Here is a 20,222-nt window from a genome sequence, read left to right on the forward strand (position 1 = left end):
TCTTATGCTCAATTAGCCGATTTGATCCGAACCCATTATATAACCCAAACCTATTATATGCTAACATCGACTAAGCATAAACTATAGCGGGCTGCCCATCTATATAACATTATCTTCTTTCCTTTCTACCCGCACAATTGAGTAGCACCTATTGGTTCAAGTTGATAGAGTCTCCGACAAATATTATCTTTTTTTCTTTCTACCTCCATAAGAAATCCTTCGCATCAAACCTACACAACCTTTCCAACTCAAGAAATTTAGAGGATTAGTAGGAAATAGATATTTCACTTCTAGTTATATCTCATGATCGACTTCTATATATACATGAGGTACATCTTGATAGTTTTTTGAGATGTAATTGTCACCTGTTGATGATCACTCCAACAATCATTATGTCTCAAATGTCATTAGATGGTAAACTTGTAAGATAAACTTCAACTCCAATCATGAAAATTGATTGAATAGCTATAGTTAATGCCTATTGATTAATTTGATCCACGACCTAATCCAGATCCAACCCAATCGGACCCATATTTCATAGATTAGAGCCGGATTATATATAGATCTGACCCAACCCAATCTTCTAGTGAGTTGGGTCTGGGTCTAATATCAAGATCTGATCAAAAAATCGGATTAGATCGAGGTCACTCATGATCCGATCCTACCTGACCCATTTGCACCCTTACCGAGCCTGGTCCGAATCCAATCCGGTCCGATCCGAGTTCAATCTAGTCGATCCGAATCTGAGTCCGAGCCCGAGCCTAAGCCCAAGACCCGACCCAAACCCAAGGTATCATCCCGCTTTCCTAGTCCTCCTCCCAAACCATCTCCTCCCCTCACATGTTCTCTTCCTCCTCCCCTCCAGGCCTCCATCGTGTCCATGAGTACCCAGCCTGGTGCCAGCATAATTGTGCTGGCCCTGCTGGCCTCACCACTGCAACCCACCTCATAGAATCCTCTATCCCCTTCCTCGCCGCTACAACCCACCTCGCAGAATCCTCCATCCCCTTCCTCACCGCTGCAAACCATCTCCTCCTCCTCCGACCTCACTGCTGCAACCTGCCTCAACCATGCCCACCGCTTCCATCACGTCGCCAACCCCTTCTACCGCCCCCTTCATGCCCTCGCCTCCCTCCCCGACAAGCTCCTCGTTGGCCTCGTCTGCCTTCGAGCCACCCCCCTCCCAGACTTTGTCCTTCTCTTTACCCCCAAGTCCCCCATATCAGCCTGCCTCCGCACCGTCGGAAGAGGAAGAGGGATTTTAATCCCATGCTGGAATTCGGGCCGAACCTGAGCCAGGCCAAAGATATGCCCAAGCCTTGTCCGAAATACAAATGGATCCTTATATTTAGGCCCAAACCCGACCTGAATTGTTGCGGGCCTCGCTCAAAGTTGGCCGGGCCTGATGGGCTTCGGACTGGCCCGAGCCCAGTTCCAGCTCTATTCAATGCCCAAAAACTCACATCCACTTTCTTCAAATCTAAAAAGTATAAGCGGTACTATGAAAAATATAGATAAATTTTAGTTATTTATTCAGAAAAATAGTGATGCAAAAGAATATGGATAGCAGATTTTGAAACTATTTTTTCATACATAAAAGAATATAAATAAATTATTTTTCTATCTAAATATTACCTGAAAAATATTTATCTAGAAAAATATAGATTTTCAGATAAATTTTTTATCCGTAAAAGAACAGACCCTAAAGCTTAAGATTGCAAAGATAATTAAGTAATGTACTTTAGATATAAAGTAGAGGTGCAATTAAGCCAACCAAAACAAGTAGTTAGAGGTTCATGTTCGATTGGATTCAAAATATTTAGACTTAAAACTCAGCTTAAAATCAATTATTTTAATATCCTAAGCTTAAGCTTGACTTGATGAAAAAAATAATACTCAAGATCGACTTACCTCGAATATTGATCGAGCCATACTCGAGCTTAAATTCCAGCTTTAGCCTCCTAATATAATATATATATATATATTATAAATAAAAAATAATAATATAAAAGAATATATATATTTGAATAGGTTCACGAGCCTTCGAGTCAATTATCTTGCTACTCAAGTTCAACACAAAATTATTTGAGCTAATAGAGCTTCATAGGAGTCAAGTCAAGCCAAGCTTGAACTCGAATCAAACTTGGGCAGGTCGACTCATTTATATTCCTAGTATAAAGTAGGGAGATCCTAAACTTAAAAGGCTTATTTTAGTGAGCTCTATAAAAATCTGAAACAATGATCAACTAGCAAAGGACGTAAATTCGATATAGGATTAACTCACAGTGATACAAAAAATGACGCCCAAATACACAAATCTTATGGTTGCTGTATCAAGACAAGGTGGCTCAACCTACCTGTCATGCACATCATGAATCTTTCCTGTTGCTCCAACTAATGATCTGAGTGTCTGGCTGTTTGTTCAATATTCACCTACTTCTTTTTCTATCAGAAAAAGAAATATATTCACCTACTTCTTTACCAAAAAAAAAAAAATTGTTCACCTACCTAATTTTGAAGATAGTTTTTACATTTGTAGGTTTTTATTAAACACATTCACTTTAATTTGTCTTTTTTTTTTTTTTGCACTTCACTTTGTTTAATGGAGCAATGGCTACAAATGAAAGTAGATGTATCACTTTTTTTTCCTATAAAATCGGTTATTTATTGAATTATCCTTGAATAAATATAGCCATGAGAATCATTATATAAAATGTCTGAAAACTGAGAAGGGGCTGCAAAAGCAGAGGTCCATAAAATGGTTCCTGTATGGTTAGCAAACTGTGGCAATCCAGTCCCCTGTGCTGTCTACATTTCTATTTTAGATTGAAGAGCAGCAATCAAGAGACTGCAACCATGTAGCAGAATATGAGAATCCGCATTAAATGATGAAATCGAAAATATATATTCCTTCAAAAAATAGAAGATAGCAACCAAATGATCCCAATCCTATAGCAGAATATGAGAATCTGCGTTATACGATGAAGCCGAAAGTCAACTGTTAACTCTCATCAAATCCTCCTCTAACGTGACATATGAAGCACCTAAATTTTGAATTAGCATATTTTAATCTTTCCCAAGTAGCTCTAAATTCTGCCTTTGGAACTAAAGTATCAGAAATTCTATGGGACTTCTGATTATGAATTTGGAACCATTGTAATCACCTGCATTATTAATGGTGCCACCAAAAAATCTTATATCATTTGATACCATGAATTTAGAAAGAGAAAATCTTAAGCATAAGCATACAAAAAAGCAAGACCTGATCATGGTCCACCTAAGACTATAGTTTAACCCTCGACCCTTAACCGTACCCTTTCTTTTTGCCCTTTTTTTCGATAACACACACCTTCCAGTGCTTGGATGCGTCAAGTTTAAGATTGCAGCAGGTGCGCTTTATATATATATATATATATATATATATATATATATCTGTGTGTACCTTCTTGAGCTGCCACGACATCGAACAAATTACTGCCACAAAGCAGAAACCGACACGTATCTGAATATGCTAAGATAGAGAAAGTACAGAAGAACCAGCTACATGTCAAAATATGATATGCTAGCTATGCCGTTCCATCTTCAACTTGATACGCTGAATCCTGTCAGGATGCAATCCCACCCAATTTTTTTTGGTAAACCACCAAATCTCCAACCTGACCAACTGACGGAAATCTCGCACCCTCCAACGAGAGGAAGAACCAAGCAAGCGGAGCAGATTATCGTCATGTTTACTCAACGGTGACCGCACACCGAATCCGCTCCTATAATACCCGAGCGATTCCAGCACCGTCGATCGCGCCCGTCTCGAAGCCTTCCCCCTCATCCCGCTTGTACCGGCGGAGCAACGTAATCCCTTTTGCCATCGATCATCCGACGGTCCAGATGGCGGGAAAGATGAGCAAGATCCTGATCATCGGCGGGACGGGGTACATCGGTAAGTTTGTTGTGGGAGCTAGCGCCCGGTCCGGTCATCCCACCTTCGCCCTGGTGAGAGATACCACGCCCTCCGACCCAGCCAAGGCCCAGCTCCTGGAGACTTTCAAGAACTCCGGCGTTACCCTCCTCAAAGTAAATAAATACTTTCTTTCTTTTATATCTCGAACATCAATAATTCCGTAAGATTGGACTCTGACGTTAAGCACTGATAAATTAATGTTAGCAAAATTTTTGTTAAGATTTTGCGAGCTGTTCGCAATTATATTGACGCCATATCAATGTTTTAGGGGGATTTAAATGACCACGGGAGCTTGGTAGAGGCCATTAAACAAGTGGACGTTGTAATCTCAACGGTCGGCTTACAGCAGGTGATGGACCAGCTTAAGATCATTGCTGCTATTAAAGAAGTCGGAACGATTAAGGTCTCTCTCTTTCCCCCCCTCCTTTTCTTTCTAGAAGGTAGGATCTGGCGTAAAATTATTATTTGTTACTTCCCCTTCCAATTTACATGGTCCTGCATTATCTGACGTATGTGGGGCCATTCTTTTACTTTTTAAACTCTACAACATGGTTGTTGGGTTGACTAAAGGCTAAAGCCTTTATAATTTACATCCCTAAGCCTATATCGATCAATAGCAAATGATAAATTATGATTCACTCTCTACATTTGAATTTTAATCTATTATAATAGGATACGATTCTAAAAGTTTCTTCCGCCTTAAAGAATACTAACTTCTTTTTTTCCCTTCATGGTATATGCGTGACTTCGCATGATGATAACTTGCAGTATGGTCCAAGTGTCATCTCAGTGGTCATATTTTTCCACTTCTGCAGGGAAATTTGAATCCTGAGTAGTGTATCTTTAATATCTCACCTACCCCGAGTAATTATTAAGCAGAGACTTCATGTTAACCAGCTAAAGTCTACTTGCTGATACAATAATAATATGATATCAATGCCTAAAGGTAGATGTATACACAATAAATCGCCATCTATTTTTCATGTTATATGAGTCATTACCGATATAATAATAGAGGTATACTTTTACAAACAAGCAATGGTGGTCACCATCATATTGCTATTTTTTTAAAATTATTCGATCAATGGAACAAAGTCATCACCATATTTTGCTAGTACCATGGCATTTAGTGCATAAGCGGTCTTTGTTAAATGAGATTACTTGGCTAATTTATGTTCATCAATCATGAAATAATGGTGTTTGTAGAGGTTCTTGCCCTCCGAGTTTGGTTTAGATGTTGACCGCATACACAAAGCAGAGCCTGCATCGTCGGTGTTCGCACTCAAGGCTCAGATTCGGCGTGCCATTGAGGCAGAAGGGATCGCTCACACCATTGTGTGCTGCAACTGCTTCGCTGGATACTTTCTTCCAACACTAGCACAGCCAGAACCTCCAAAAGACAAAGTTACAATATTAGGCGACGGAAATCAGAAAGGTATTCTCTCTCACTTCTTACTATGTTAGAATGGACATGATTTATTTACTCAGAAGTGCACGTGCCAGACGATGCATGTGAAAAGGTACATAGATGGCTCTAGCTAGTATTCCATTTGAATCATGTCTAATCTAGCATGCAGTGTGGGATATATATACAATGATCATTAATGGATCCATCTGAACCACGGACAGCTCCAGTTGCCCTATGATACGTGAAATTAACTTTATGAGGTTCAACTCACTAGGACCATAATTGGATCTGCTTCCTGAACCACTTGGCATGCATTAGACTCGATCGGCTAATTTGGCCTGGGCGGACCAACTTGCACCCTTGGTGTGCAAGTACTTTTGATGGGTGTAAGTGATACAAAACATGCAGAAATTATATTTCTGCATGGTGTACGCATGCTGCCAATCACAACTATTTGTTCTTATAGACTCCATTCATCAAACACTTATCTTGGTGCACCATCACAGAAATAAAAGTGCTGCATGCTATGTAGGATGTAATATGTCTAGAACATGCCAGCTTATACGAAATCTTGGCAATTTACCAAAGAAGATCGAGATCTGGAGGGGGGAAAATAGAAACTGAGAAGATATATACCAATGAATATATCCAGATGCACGTATTTTAAAGGCAATACTCTTCTGACGTTCTTGTCGTCATATCTGGCTATTTGTTCAGTTGTCTTCCTTGCTGAAGAAGATGTCGGCACGTATACCATCAAAACAGTGGATGACCCAAGGACTTTGAACAAGATTTTGTACGTGAAACCTCCTGCCAACATCTGCTCCTTCAACCAGCTTGTCTCCCTCTGGGAGAAGAAGACCGGCAAGACATTGGAGAAGATCTACCTTCCGGAAGAAGAGGTCTTGAAGAAGATTCAGGGTAAGTAGAAACTTTCGCTGGTTTCAAATGCCAACTTCCTTTAGAATTTTGGATGTATAAAACATCGTTATTTGAACCAATAATTTACATATATAATACCATTATAAATCATGTGCTCGATAAGTCGGCTTATATTCCTCTGTTTCCGATTTACATGTTACCTACCATTGGTGGTCATTACAGTTGCATGATTATCTTCTAATAAGAAATTTTAATTTTTTATAAGAAAAAGGATATGCCATTTAAACTTAGCATGTATGGTCACATTGAGCACAAATTCACTTTTCTATCATGTAAATAGCACCTTCCATCTGATAGAAAAGCTTTTAGATGTGTTTGTTATAAAAAACTGAATGGCAAATGTAGCACAGGCAAGAAGATTCTATGAGCAAATATAAAAAATATCAATGTGCCCGTATATATGGAAAATTAGCCAGAACATAATGTGCAAATGGAATGCACACACATGGACACAAACAATTTAGGATTTGATGTTGCTAGGTTTGCCCAATGTTATAGTACAGGGTGCTAGATATTACTTAATAGCCTGCATCCCACAAAAGATATGCGTGTTCAAATAATTCACAGGGTTCTTTTCCCTGATGGATGTTTAAGACCCATATGTTTTATTAACTCGTTCTTAAGTGCTTATGCTTTTGAGATTTAATGCTCAGTAGCAAAACTAGCCTTGCTGCAAAACTAGTTTATGTAACCAAAAAATGCAATAAGCGATAGAAGGCTGCCCTTTTCTTTATCAATATTGCTGAACAAGAGTCAAGGGAACGCCACTAAGGAAACAATAGTCAAAAACTGATTTTTGCGTACATGTTCTTGCAACTATGATCTTTTAAATAAAATTCTAAAAAGTCTTTTTTCTTTTTTTAGTTATATGTTTTGCGTCACATAAAACTATTTTACAATCATTTTGCCCTTTATAAATATTTTTACTTTATTTTTCATTGCAGAGGCTCCATTCCCATTCAATATGCTGATGGCAGTCAACTACTTGGTGTTTGTGAAGGGAGACACTGCTAACATCCAAATCGAACCATCATTTGGTGTGGAGGCTTCTAAGCTCTATCCTGATGTCAAATACACCAGTGTTCAAGAGTATCTCAACCGTGTTATCCAATGAACCCACAAAACATGCAAGTTGTCTGGGTTGAGGAATTGGCATGCTTTCATCTTTTGGCTTAAATAATGTAATATCTTTTATATATATATAAGTGACATTTGTGTGTGTATAAATTCAATAATTGTGCTTAAACACTTTGACCTCAAAATTGCAAATATTCAAGCTGCCCATCCGATCCATTTGCCAAGTTACCTACATGGATGCATGTTAAAAACTAGTGCTACACTTGTTCTCTCATATCATGCTCTTTCATTCATGTTATAGGTATATGACTATATGATTGTATTTGGTGCCTCATATAGGTGCGCTATGGGAATGGCATGTAATTTTCTCGTCTTGTTGGTTGGCACTTGTTGGGGGATACCCACCGACCGACCGACTGACTATCGGAGGGCCCGACCGGCTGGCGGCCCGACCGACTAACCAACGGCCCAACGGACGACTCCGACTGGCCGATCGTCAGTCGGGCGACAGGCCGACGGATGCCATCAGCGGCTAACTACGGCCATTCCACGGTCCATTTCCGACCGGGGGTATGTCGGGCGTACCAATCCCGACCGACTAAACCCAGAGGTCTGGTAGCCGACCCACATGAAGCTCGCCGACCGACGGAGGAGTCCGACGCCACTCTGCTGGCCACCGACCTAGGGTCGGCCGACTCCACCAACCACCGTACGGTCGCCAGACGTTGTCAGCTCTGACACGGACATGCGGCACGGCTGCCTGGAGGCATTGTCCCGCACAGGGCATAGTCAACCCTGGTGATTGGACAGCCGCGTGGCGATGTGACATATTCACGGCGACTCTGACAATCTACAGTGAGTTGACAGTTCCTCACTTGTCTGCGCCATTAATGACGGCGCCATACCGTGCTCCACTATATATACCGGGGAAGGCAACAGTGCAAGGGATCGATCCGCTCCGTCTCTCCCAAAAACTCAGGCTTGCTCCACTCTCCCTCTCTCTCCCTCTAAGAGCTCTTTGTCTGCATTTTACTGTTGCCCGATCACCTCTCTGACTTGACCGTCGGAGGGTCCCCGCCGGAGCCGCCTCCGGTCAGCGGACATCTCGTTTTTGCAGGTGCGCGAGCACGCTTCCCGGCGGTCCGACGACGAGGCGATTGGCCGCAACAGATTGGCGCGCCAGGTAGAGGTCTACAGCATGACAAAGACAAGAGCTCAACGATCGAGGGTAACAGGGTCGGCGAGGCGCTCTTCCCGGCGGGAAGGAGCCTCCCCGCCACCGTCACCGGCGGACCCCAGCTCTCCACGTCCGGCGGTGACCACGGAGGCCCAGATCGCGGCCATCGTACAGCAGATGACTGTACTGACTGACGCGGTCAGAAGCCTCCAGCAGCAACCGGCGGCCCGACCTATGCCCTCCAAGAGCAGCCACCGACGAACGCGCCGATCCCCGTCGCCCCCGATCGAGCGCCCTCTACAGCGCTCGCACGGGGAAGAGGGGGAACGACCCCGGCGCGACGACCGACGGTCCCGGCAGCCCTCTCCTTCCTTGCTGGAACGTGCGAGGAAAGAGAAGCGGCCGCGCACACCGTCGGCCTCCCTCTCAGAATCCTCTGGAGACTCCACTCCTGGGGTCTCCCAGCATCGACGAGCGGACGACTACGAGCGACGGTTCGAGGAAATCGACCGCCGACTCGCCCAACTGCAGATGGACGGCAAGAAGTCTTCGAATGACGTCGACTTCCAGACCGCCCAACCTCTTTCCCGACTGGTCCTCGACGAGCCGATTCCCAGTCAGTTCAAGATGCCGCATGTGGAGCCATACGACGGCTCCACCGACCCAGTCGACCACCTCGAGAGCTACAAAGCTCTCATGACAATCCAAGGGGCAACCGACGCTCTTCTCTGCATCGGCTTCCCCGCCACACTCCGCAAAGCTACCAGGGCTTGGTACTCCGGTCACCGATCGGGTAGCATTCACTCCTTCGGGCAGCTCGAGCACTCCTTCGTGGCCCACTTCAGCACCAGTAGGAAGCCGCCGCGGACGTCGGACGGTCTGTTCTCCCTCAAACAGGGGGAGGACGAAACGCTCCGACACTTCGTGGCGCGATTCAACGCGGCCACGCTCGAGGTCCGGAACCTCAACGAAGACATGGCTGTCTCAGCCATGAAGCGGGGGCTAAGGGCGTCCAGATTCACCTATTCCCTCGACAAGACCCTCCCCCGGACTTACGCCGAACTACTAGAGCGCGCATACAAGTATATGCGCGCGGACGAACGAGCGTCCGACCGACGCTTGGCCGAGCCCAGAGGCCCGAAGGAGAAGCGGAGAAAAGGTCGGGAGCCCGCCGAACCAGGCAGGCCCCCGACCGATGGTCGGCTTTCTCCACCCCGACGGATCCAAAGGTCACCTCGGCTACGGACTCCGAGGCCGGCGCGCTCCAGGTATGATTCTTATACTCTCTCTCCGCTCCCCGTGCGCAGATTTTGATGGAGATCGAGGGAGAGGAATACCTGCGACGGCCTCCGCCTCTGAAGGCAAAGGGCCTCGACCGTCGGAAGTACTGTCGGTTCCATCGGAGCCACGGCCACGACACCGAGCGGTGCCTCCAGTTGAAGGATGAGATCGAAAATCTCATCCGCCGGGGTTACCTCGGCAAATTCCGGAAGGGTCCGCCGACCCAACCGACTGCCGATCGACGCCCCCGACCGACTGAAGAGACGCCGACTAACCAGCCGACGGTGGGGGTCATCAGCATGATCTCCAAGCGGCAAGGCCCGGGGACGTCCGCAGGAGGGGAGCCGACGAAAAGACCACGCCCGGATAACACAATCACCTTCACGGAGGGAGACGTCCGGGACATTCAAACTCCCCACGACGATGCTGTTGTTGTGTCGGCGACAATAGCCAACTATGATGTAAAACGAATTTTTGTTGATAATGGAAGTTCAACGAATGTTTTGTTTTACTCGACCTTCTCCCGAATGCGACTGTCAACCGACCGACTCAAGAGGGTCTCCATGCCCCTGATCGGCTTTGCCGGAGATGCCGTCACGACAGAAGGAGAGATCACTCTGCCTGCAACGGTCGGTACCGAACCACGGCAAAGCACGGTCTCCCTAACTTTCGCGATCGTCCAAGTTCCTTCGGCCTACAACGTCATACTCGGACGACCCGGACTGAATGCCCTCAAGGCGATCGTCTCGACGTACCATCTCCTCGTTCGGTTCCCGACCAAGAACGGGGTCGGGGAGATGCGCGGGGATCAGCAGCTCGCCCGACGATGCTTCCAGATCTCTGCTCAAAGCGACGAGGCGAAGGGCTCCTTGACACTCGACAAGATGGACCAGCGGGAGGAGGAAGAACGGGGTTCGCCAGCCGAACAGATGGTGGCAATCCCGATTGCAGAAGATCCCGATCGGAAAGTTTGGGTCGGGTCCCAATTGCCCGACCCCGAACGACGACGATTAGCGGAGCTTCTGATGGCCAATGCCGACATATTTGCTTGGTCAGCAGCAGATATGTCGGGCATTCCTCCGGAAACAATGACTCACCGACTCAACATCGACCCGACAATGAAACCGGTGAGGCAGAAGAAAAGGTCCTTTGCCCCAGAAAGGCAGAAGGCCATCGACGAAGAAGTGGACAAGTTGCTCGAGGCAGGCTTCATCCGAGAGACCACGTATCCCGATTGGCTCGCCAACGTCGTCATGGTCAAAAAAGCCAACGGGAAGTGGAGGATCTGTATTGACTACACCGACCTTAACCGAGCCTGCCCGAAGGACAGCTTCCCACTTCTGAAGATCGATCAGCTGGTGGATGCGACGTCCGGGTTCCGACTGCTCAGCTTCATGGATGCCTTCGCCGGATACAACCAGATCCGGATGGCGCCTGAAGACGAGGAGCACACCGCGTTCGTGACTCCCAAGGGCCTCTACTGTTACAGGGTGATGCCCTTCGGACTGAAGAACGCCGGCGCCACCTACCAGTGACTCGTCAATAAGGTCTTCAAAGACCAAATCGGCCGCAACATGGAAGTGTACGTGGACGACATGCTGGTGAAGAGTACGCAGATCCCGGACCTTGTTCGGGATCTCGAAGAGACCTTCCGCACCCTTCGACGGCACCGAATGAAGCTCAACCCGACTAAATGTGCCTTCGGGGTGACCTCGGGGAAGTTCCTCGGGTTCCTCGTTTCTAAGAGAGGGATCGAGGCTAACCCTGAGAAAATAAAGGCAATCCTCGACATGCGTCATCCGAACACCAAGAAGGAGGTCCAACAGCTGAACGAAAGAATCGTCGCTCTTAGCCGATTCATCTCCCGGTCGGCTGAAAGGTGCCTCCCGTTCTTCAAGACCCTGCGACGGGCGAACGGCTTCTCTTGGTCGGATGAGTGCGAACAGGCCTTCGAAGACCTGAAAAGGTACTTGGCTTCCCCGCCGCTGCTCGTAAAGCTGGAGGTCGGGGACACCTTGTACCTCTATTTGGCCACGTCTCTCGAGGCGATTAGTTCGGTGCTCGTTCGGGAAAACGAGTGCCGAACCCATCAGCCCATCTACTACACCAGCAAAGTGCTCCACGACGCCGAAGCCAGATACTCGGAGACGGAAAAGATGATCTTCGCCTTGACCGTCTCCGCGCAACGACTTCGACCCTACTTCCATGCCCACGCCATAGTGGTGCTCACCAACCAGCCCCTGAGGGCGATACTGCGCCGACCCGACACATCCGGACGGCTCGCGAAGTGGGCGATGAGGCTTAGCGAGTTCGACATCCAATACCGACCAAGGCCTGCCCTGAAAGCTCAGGTCTTGGCCGACTTCGTCGTCGAATGCCCGACTACCGACCCAGGGTTGGTAACTGAAGACCCAGGACGAGAAACGGTCTCTGAGCCAGATCCGGCCTCCACCTGGGTACTCCACATCGACGGAGCCTCGAACGCACAAGGAAGCGGGGCCGGGCTCCTGCTCACGAATTCGGAGGGGGTGGTCACCGAATACGCCCTCCGGTTCGACTTCAAGGCCTCCAACAATCAAGCCGAATACGAGGCACTTCTCGCTGGCTTGAGGATGGCGAAGGAGCTGGGCATCGACAGTCTCCGTGCTTTCTCCGACTCTCAGCTGATCGTGGGGCAGGTCAAGGGAGAATTCGAGGTGCGAGATCCAACCATGATCAAGTACCTTCAGAAAGTGAAGGACCTCGTGGCATGCCTCGGATATTTCAAAATCTCCCACGTCCCCAGGTCGGAGAATGCTCGTGCCGACGCTCTCTCCAGATTGGCAACGACGGCCTACGACTCTTTGGGTCGGACGTTCGTCGAAAACCTCCAGCAGCCGAGCATCGATCGGGTCGAAGGAGTGCAGCAGCTAACGTCCGAACCAAGTTGGATGGACCCGATCGTCCGGTACCTGACCGACGGGATCAGCCCCGAAGATCCCGCGGAGGCCAAACGGCTCCGATGGACGGCCTCCTAGTATGTGATCGTGGACGGTCGACTCTACAAAAGGTCATTTTCCCTCCCTTTGCTCAGGTGCTTGGGGCCGACCGACGCCGACTATGCTCTCCGAGAGGTCCACGAGGGAATTTGCGGGAACCACTTGGGGGGCAAGTCCCTGGCCTTCAAGGTTCTACGACAAGGCTACTACTGGCCGACCATGAAGAAGGATGCGGCAGAGCTGGTCCGGAGATGCGAGCCATGCCAAAAGTATGCCAATATCCAGCACCAACCGGCCAGCCAAATCGCTCCCATCGTCGCTCCATGGCCCTTCGCCCAGTGGGGAGTCGATATACTCGGCCCATTCCCACCAGCGTCGGGCCAAAGAAAGTTCATCGTCGTCGCCATCGACTACTTCACAAAGTGGGTCGAGGCCGAGCCTTTGGCACAGATTACCGAGCGGAAGATGGAGGACTTCATCCAGAAATCCATCATCTTCAGGTTCGGGTTGCCGCACACCATCGTTACCGACAATGGTCGGCAATTCGACAACAAAGACTTCGAGGACTTCTGCGCCAGATTCCACATCCGGCATCGACTAACTTCAGTCGGGCACCCGCAGTCCGACGGTGAGGTTGAGGTAACCAACCGAACCTTGCTCCATGGACTCAAGACCCGACTAAATGAAGCCAAAGGTCTCTGGGTCGACGAACTGGGCTCCGTTCTATGGGCCTACCGAACGACCCCCCGCGTCCCGACCGGGGAGTCGCCGTTCAGCCTGGCCTACGGGACGGAGGCGATGATCCCACTCGAGATCGGACTGCCATCTTCAAGAGTCGAGCAGCATCAAGAGCCGGACAACTCCGAGAGTCGGAGGGCCGACCTAGACCTCCTCCCCGAACTACGGGACGAGGCTCAAATTCGAATGGCTTCATACCGACAAAGGGTCGCCCGGTACTACAACGCCAAGGTCAAACCAAAGCTTTTCAGGCCCGGTGACCTGGTCTTGAGAAAGGCGGAAGTCTCGAAACCCTTGGAACAGGGGAAGCTGGCTCCGAATTGGGAAGGACCCTACAAGGTCGCAGACACTTTCGGGCCGAGGGCTTATCGACTGGAGACCCTCGAGGGGAAGCCCATTCCTCGGACTTGGAACGCCGACAACTTGAAGCTGTATTACCAGTGAATTTTTGTAATTCAAAAGTCGGAATGCAAGTTCAGTTTTAAAATTTCGGAGCCCTGACCCTTCGACGTTCAACGATCCATCGGCCCCTTGCCAGGATCGATGCACCTACGAGAGTCGGTACTCCTTCGACGTTCAACGATCCATCGGCCCCTTGCCAGGACCGATGCACCTACGGGAGTCGGTACTCCTTCGACGTTCAACGATCCATCGGCCCCTTGCCAGGACCGATGCACCTACGGGAGTCGGTACTCCTTCGACGTTCAACGATCCATCGGCCCCTTACCAGGACCGATGCACCTACGGGAGTCGGTACTCCTTCGACGTTCAACGATCCATCGGCCCCTTGCCAGGACCGATGCACCTACGGGAGTCGGTACTCCTTCGACGTTCAACGATCCATCGGCCCCTTGCCAGGACCGATGCACCTACGGGAGTCGGTACTCCTTCGACGTTCAACGATTCATCGGCCCCTTGCCAGGACCGATGCACCTACAGGAGTCGGTACTCCTTCGACGTTCAACGATCCATCGGCCCCTTGCCAGGACCGATGCACCTACGGGAGTCGGTACTCCTTCGACGTTCAACGATCCATCGGCCCCTTGCCAGGACCAATGCACCTACGGGAGTCGGTACTCCTTCGACGTTCAACGATCCATCGGCCCCTTGCCAGGATCGATGCACCTATGGGAGTCGGTACTCCTTCGACGTTCAACGATCCATCGGCCCCTTGCCAGGACCGATGCACCTACGGGAGTCGGTACTCCTTCGACGTTCAACGATCCATCGGCCCCTTGCCAGGACCAACGCACCTACGGGGGTCGTCAGCCCGTCTACGGCCAAACTTTCGGGCAGATCCATCGGCCGACAGACCGATCGGGCCCCGGCCAAAGAAAGGCTTAAAGCCCACGCGATTGTTGTCGCGACTTCCGACCAGGCTACGGCCGATCGAGGTATATTCGGCTTACCACCGTTTATTACACGACGCGACCTTAGTCGCATCCACGGCTTGCCGATCGATCCACGGTCGGCTGAACGACATTCGGCTTGCTACCGTATGACGGACGACACAGAACCCGACGCAAGAGCTTGGGGATCCGACTTACTATCGCTCCTCCGACACTGCGCCGGACGATGTTCGACTAAACACATCTACGGAAGTCCGACTACCGAACCTTTACCAGGTTCGGTCGGCTCCCGACTTAACATATGCGTCCGACTGGCGACTTCAACTATTGGAAGCCGACCTAAAGTCGGGACACAAGCTACTTCGGAGCTGTGCGAGTCGGTTAAGTCCTACCGACTTACCCGAGTTGGCGACCTCTCTAAGTTGGTGACTAGGGTTCGACATTGCAGCGATAAGAGACATTTCAAACAAAAGACACAAGGAAAGAAAATTTCATTCATTGATCAAAGGAAATTACAAAGTCGGGCCGAAGCCCGATTATATGTATTTTCAAAAAGAAACAAAAAGGGAAGACGGTCGGCTGGACCGATCATTCGTCCTGGTCGATCTCTTCGACCGATGGAGGATCGGGAAGGATCGACGTCTCGACCGTGAGCGGCGCTGGGTCAACGGCAGAAGGGCATCCTTCAGTCGGCAAGGGACCTTCGATCGGCTCCTGCTCCGGGACGGCTTCCTCCGCTGGGATGACGCCTCCCGACAGCTGGTCGGCCTCCTCTTCGGCTCCTTCCTCTTCGGCGAGTAGCGGGACGACTCGGCTGACGTCCACCTCCGGGTACAAGGCATGGACGGCGTCCCAACCGTCCTCGAACCCGACCCGATAGGAGGCGAAGCCCGACTCGAGCATCTCCTCCTTGTACTGGTCGGAGGCCCGGAAGTCCTCCACCGCACGATCGGCCGACTCCCTCATCGATCGTGCCTCGTCCTCGGTGTGGGCCAGCTCCTCCCTCGCCAACTCCGCCTCGGCCCTAGCAATTTCGGCGTCGATCTGGGCGATGGACAACTCCTCTTCGGCTTCCGCGAGCTTCCCCAGGCTGACCCGAAGTTGCTCGCGTTCCCCTTGGAGTTCGGAGGTGGCACCGTCCCGTTCGCGTCGAAGACGACGCACGGCCCGACCTTTGTGCTTGGCCTCCTTCTTGGCCGACTTCAGTTCGGCCATAAGCCGGGAGACCTCGTCCGTCAACTTGGCCTCCCGGTCGGCCGACTCCTGCAGTTGGTCGACTAGCCTCGCCCTTTCGGCCTCGGCCGCCGCCGACCTTTCTTTAAAGGCTGCCCGAACGTCGCCGAACCTTCGGTATCCGGCCTCCAATTCGGACATGGTGAAGATCAGCTGCCGACGGAAAAAAGCTTCGTCAGAATTATGTGGCAAGCGAAAATTCTTCTAAGGAAAAAGGTGACGCGAAGCTTACCTCCACCATTGTCGGGTAGAACCGCGACAACATCTCGGTCACCTGCCGAGACCGCAACGACTGCACGTCGGTAGGGAGGAGGATCCCCTGGCACAACCTCCTCGCAAGGTTGTGGTCGGCCAAGGCCGACGCACCCTCGGGGTAGTATGCGCTGGGGGGCATCGATCTTTCCTCCTCCGAGGGCTCCATCGGGGCTTTCCCCCGATCAGCTGCCCCGACCGATGGGGCTGGCAGCGAGGGGATGCTGGAGTTCGACCCGGCGCCCCCCGTTGCGCCAGCGGACGCCTCCGGACGATGTTCGGCTTCCCGAACATCATCCGGCTCCACCCGCGGCGGCGAAGCCGCCGACACTCCTTCGGCCACTTCCTCGGTCGGCCTCTCTTCGACTTGGACAATCGGAGCCGCGAGGGCTATGATCGGTTCCGACTCTTCGGTCGCCGACGCTTCGACGGTCGGCGGGGCTGGGGCTGGTCTCTTGGAAGGACGCGAAGGGCCGGCCCCCGATGCTGGCCTCTTCCTCGCGGCGGCAAACTGCCGAATTTCGGCATCGGTTGGCCTCATCCTCGGCGGTGTCCCTGCAAAGCCAACAAGAGTGTTAAAGGCCGGACCAGAGCTACCCCAAAGCCGAACAAAAAGAAAAGCTGGGGGATCGGGCGATACCTATTCGGGGGACCAGACTCAGGCCGGCGTCATAGAGAGCTTGCTCGGTAACAAGCTCCCTCTGCTTCGGGACCGACATGTCTTTGAGTCGGTGGAAGTCCTCCCGGTCGTCCGCATCGACCCGACTGTTGTCGTTGGCCTCAGTTCGGGGTACACCCCAGCGGGAAGGAAAGCCCCAAGAAGAAGAAGAAGAAACGAAAAAGAACTGGTTCTTCCATCCATGAATGGACGATGGAAGACCGGTTATGAAGGCAAGACCCTTCCGGGGGTTGAAGAGCCACCACCCTCGGGCCTTAGGGTGGGGTCGGAGCACAAAAAATGCCCGGAAGAGAGAAACGCGAGGGTTGGTCGGCAAAAGCTGACACAACAACGCGAAGGAGATTATCAGACGAACAGAGTTCGACGCCAGCTGCGCCGGACAGAGTCCGTAGTAATCAAGCAGATTCCGGACGAACTCCGGAATCGGGAGCCGAAGACCCGCGCGAAGGTCTTCGACATATAGCGCCAGGTCGCCAGGCGGAGGGTTGTTGACCCGACCGCCGGCCCCTGGAGTGGAGAGCCGAAACTGCTCCGGGATGCGATAGTGCTCCCGAAGCTGATCGACATTCGGCCCCGAAAGCGAGGAGGCCTCATCTTCCGGAGCTGATCGGGAGTCGTCGGTCGGGTTCCCCGACCGAGCTCCCTGGGTCGGTTTCCTGGTCATTATGCAGGAACCAAAAGAGCAGAAAGAGAAGAAAGGGAAGAAGAAGGAGAAGAGGGGACCACGAACCCGATGGACCCTCCGGAAGCGAAGAAGAACTCTGCCCGCGACGACCGAGAAATTGCCCGGACAGAGTTTCCCCCAGCAAATGGCGAGTGTGGGTCCTGGGTCCGGGAGGTCCTATATATATAGGGCCGACTGACGGCCGAGATGCTTCCACGCCGACCGAAGGCATGCGGATGCGCGACGCGTGGCGCCCGCCGATTGGCTGAGGATTCGGCGCGCTTCGTCCCGGGACGCCCGCACCGCCCTCATTAAATGCCGGAGCGGATGCCGGCCAACCACCCTGACACGCGGCGCGCGGGGGTTGGCTCCGCAGTCGGCCGCCCGCGCCGATCCGCGTTCCCGATGGGATGCCTCACCCGCGATCGGCGCCGAATATCCGATCGTCTGACGCCGTATCGTCCGACGCCCGATCTTATGATACCGACGTAACGTCTGACGACGACAAGACGCGGCGTCTGACACCTGACGCCGGCGCGACTTCTGACATCGACTAGACGTCCGGATCACTTGGGATTCGTGAGGTGTCTGACAACGGATCAGCCGGCGGTACGGTCGGATCTGCACATGCGACAAATCCACTCCCAGTCGTCCGGGCTTGCTACCCGAATGAAGGCATCGGCCAGCTCTCCACCCGACTTAGGAGTGGAGGGGGGCAACTGTTGGGGGATACCCACCGACCGACCGACTATCGGAGGGCCCGACCGGCTGGCGGCCCGACCGACTAACCAACGGCCCAACGGACGACTCCGACTGGCCGATCGTCGGTCGGGCGACAGGCCGACGGATGCCATCAGCGGCTAACTACGGCCATTCCACGGTCCATTCCCGACTGGGGGTATGTCGGGTGTACCAATCCCGACCGACTAAACCCAGAGGTCTGGTAGCCGACCCACATGAAGCTCGCCGACCGACGGAGGAGTCCGACGCCACTCTGCTGGCCACCGACCTAGGGTCGGCCGACTCCACCAACCACCGTAGGGTCGTCAGATGTTGTCAGCTCTGACACGGACATGCGGCACGGCTGTCTGGAGGCATTGTCCCGCACAGGGCATAGTCAACCCTGGTGATTGGACAGCCGCGTGGCGATGTGACATATTCACGGCGACTCTGACAATCTACAGTGAGTTGACAGTTCCTCACTTGTCTGCGCCATTAATGACGACGCCATACCGTGCTCCACTATATATACCGAGGAAGGCAACAGTGCAAGGGATCGATCCGCTCCGTCTCTCCCAAAAACTCAGGCTTGCTCCACTCTCCCTCTCTCTCCCTCTAAGAGCTCTTTGTCTGCATTTTACTGTTGCCCGGTCACCTCTCTGACTTGACCGTCGGAGGATCCCCGCCGGAGCCGCCTCCGGTCAGCGGACTTCTCATTTTTGCAGGTGCGCGAGCATGCTTCCCGGCGGTCCGACGACGAGGCGATTGGCCGCAACAGCACTTATTAGTTATGTTGTGCCCAGGAGTCTACCTTAATGCAAATAGCTTAAGTCGTATCAGAAATCGTAGGAGCCAAATAACAGAGTATGTTCATATATGGGATTGGAAGAAAGTTCTACTTAGAACCTTAGACATTAGTTTTGAACTAGAGGTACTTTGTTTTGTGGATGCTTTATCAGGAAACTAGGAATTGTAGATTGTTTTATATACCTTTTCTGTAATTTGTGCACTCACTATCTGCCCAAGAAAATGGATTAACAAAGATTTGTAAAATTATTATTTTTTTAAATTTCTTAAATTAAAATATCGATCATTAGTTTTTGACCATAATCCTACAGCAGAATGTGAGAATCAACATTAGATGATGAAGTCGGAAACATATGTTGCTTCGAATGATAGAAGATAGCAATCAAATGATCCTAATCCTTTAGCAGAATATGAGAATCTATGTTACATGATGAAGCCAAATAAGCCTCCAACATGACATATGAAGCACCTAAATTTTGAATAACATATTTTAATCCTTCTTAAGTAGCTCTAAGTTCCGCCTTCAGAACTGTAGTATCAAAAATCTGTTCGGAAGTAATCCATGAGACTTCTAATTATAAATTTGGAACCATTGTAATCACCTCCATTATTAACAATGCCATCAGAAAAATCTTATATCATTTGATACCATGTGTTGCTGCCAAAATCCGGCCCAGCTAAGATCTGCTTTGGAGTCGTGGATCTACATACAAAAAGAATTGAAAAACTCACCAAATTAGCTTCGATCAGACCATCCAATGTCTAGGTTAGGTTGGACTTTGGAATAACATTAAAAAAAAATAATAGATGATCAAAATGATATTATCTAGGTCTAGTCGATATTTGACCGATCTGGAGTTGGTTAGCTAGATCGGATCTTATTAGTATCTGATTGATCCGAAGATAGTCCGCTTGAAATTAGTCGACGTCCAATCGAGTTAGAGATGATCGGGTCTAGT

The 20,222-nt window shown here is 50.5% G+C and overlaps 1 protein-coding gene across 1 annotated transcript; it reads left to right on the top strand.

The window, feature by feature from the left end:
* Positions 1 to 3,780: 3,780 nt before the first annotated feature.
* On the top strand, positions 3,781 to 7,609 carry LOC105033312 (isoflavone reductase-like protein). Its single transcript, XM_073248078.1, has 5 exons — positions 3,781 to 4,071; positions 4,227 to 4,361; positions 5,165 to 5,393; positions 6,084 to 6,287; positions 7,253 to 7,609. The coding sequence occupies exons 1-5, from the start codon at positions 3,886 to 3,888 to the stop codon at positions 7,420 to 7,422; spliced, it is 924 nt and encodes a 307-aa protein (XP_073104179.1). The 5' UTR covers positions 3,781 to 3,885; the 3' UTR covers positions 7,423 to 7,609.
* The last annotated feature ends 12,613 nt before the right edge of the window (positions 7,610 to 20,222 follow it).

This window comes from Elaeis guineensis, chromosome 13 (genome assembly GCF_000442705.2).
Source record: "Elaeis guineensis isolate ETL-2024a chromosome 13, EG11, whole genome shotgun sequence".
In the NCBI taxonomy this organism is placed as follows: domain Eukaryota; kingdom Viridiplantae; phylum Streptophyta; class Magnoliopsida; order Arecales; family Arecaceae; genus Elaeis; species Elaeis guineensis.

Coding starts and splice junctions, on each gene's coding strand:
- LOC105033312 (XM_073248078.1), top strand. CDS start 3,886: ATGGCGGGAAAGATGAGCAAGATCCTGATCATCGGCGGGACGGGGTAC. Junction 4,362..5,164: donor AAGAAGTCGGAACGATTAAG/GTCTCTCTCTTT, acceptor TGGTGTTTGTAG/AGGTTCTTGCCCTCCGAGTT. Junction 6,288..7,252: donor GGTCTTGAAGAAGATTCAGG/GTAAGTAGAAAC, acceptor TTTTCATTGCAG/AGGCTCCATTCCCATTCAAT.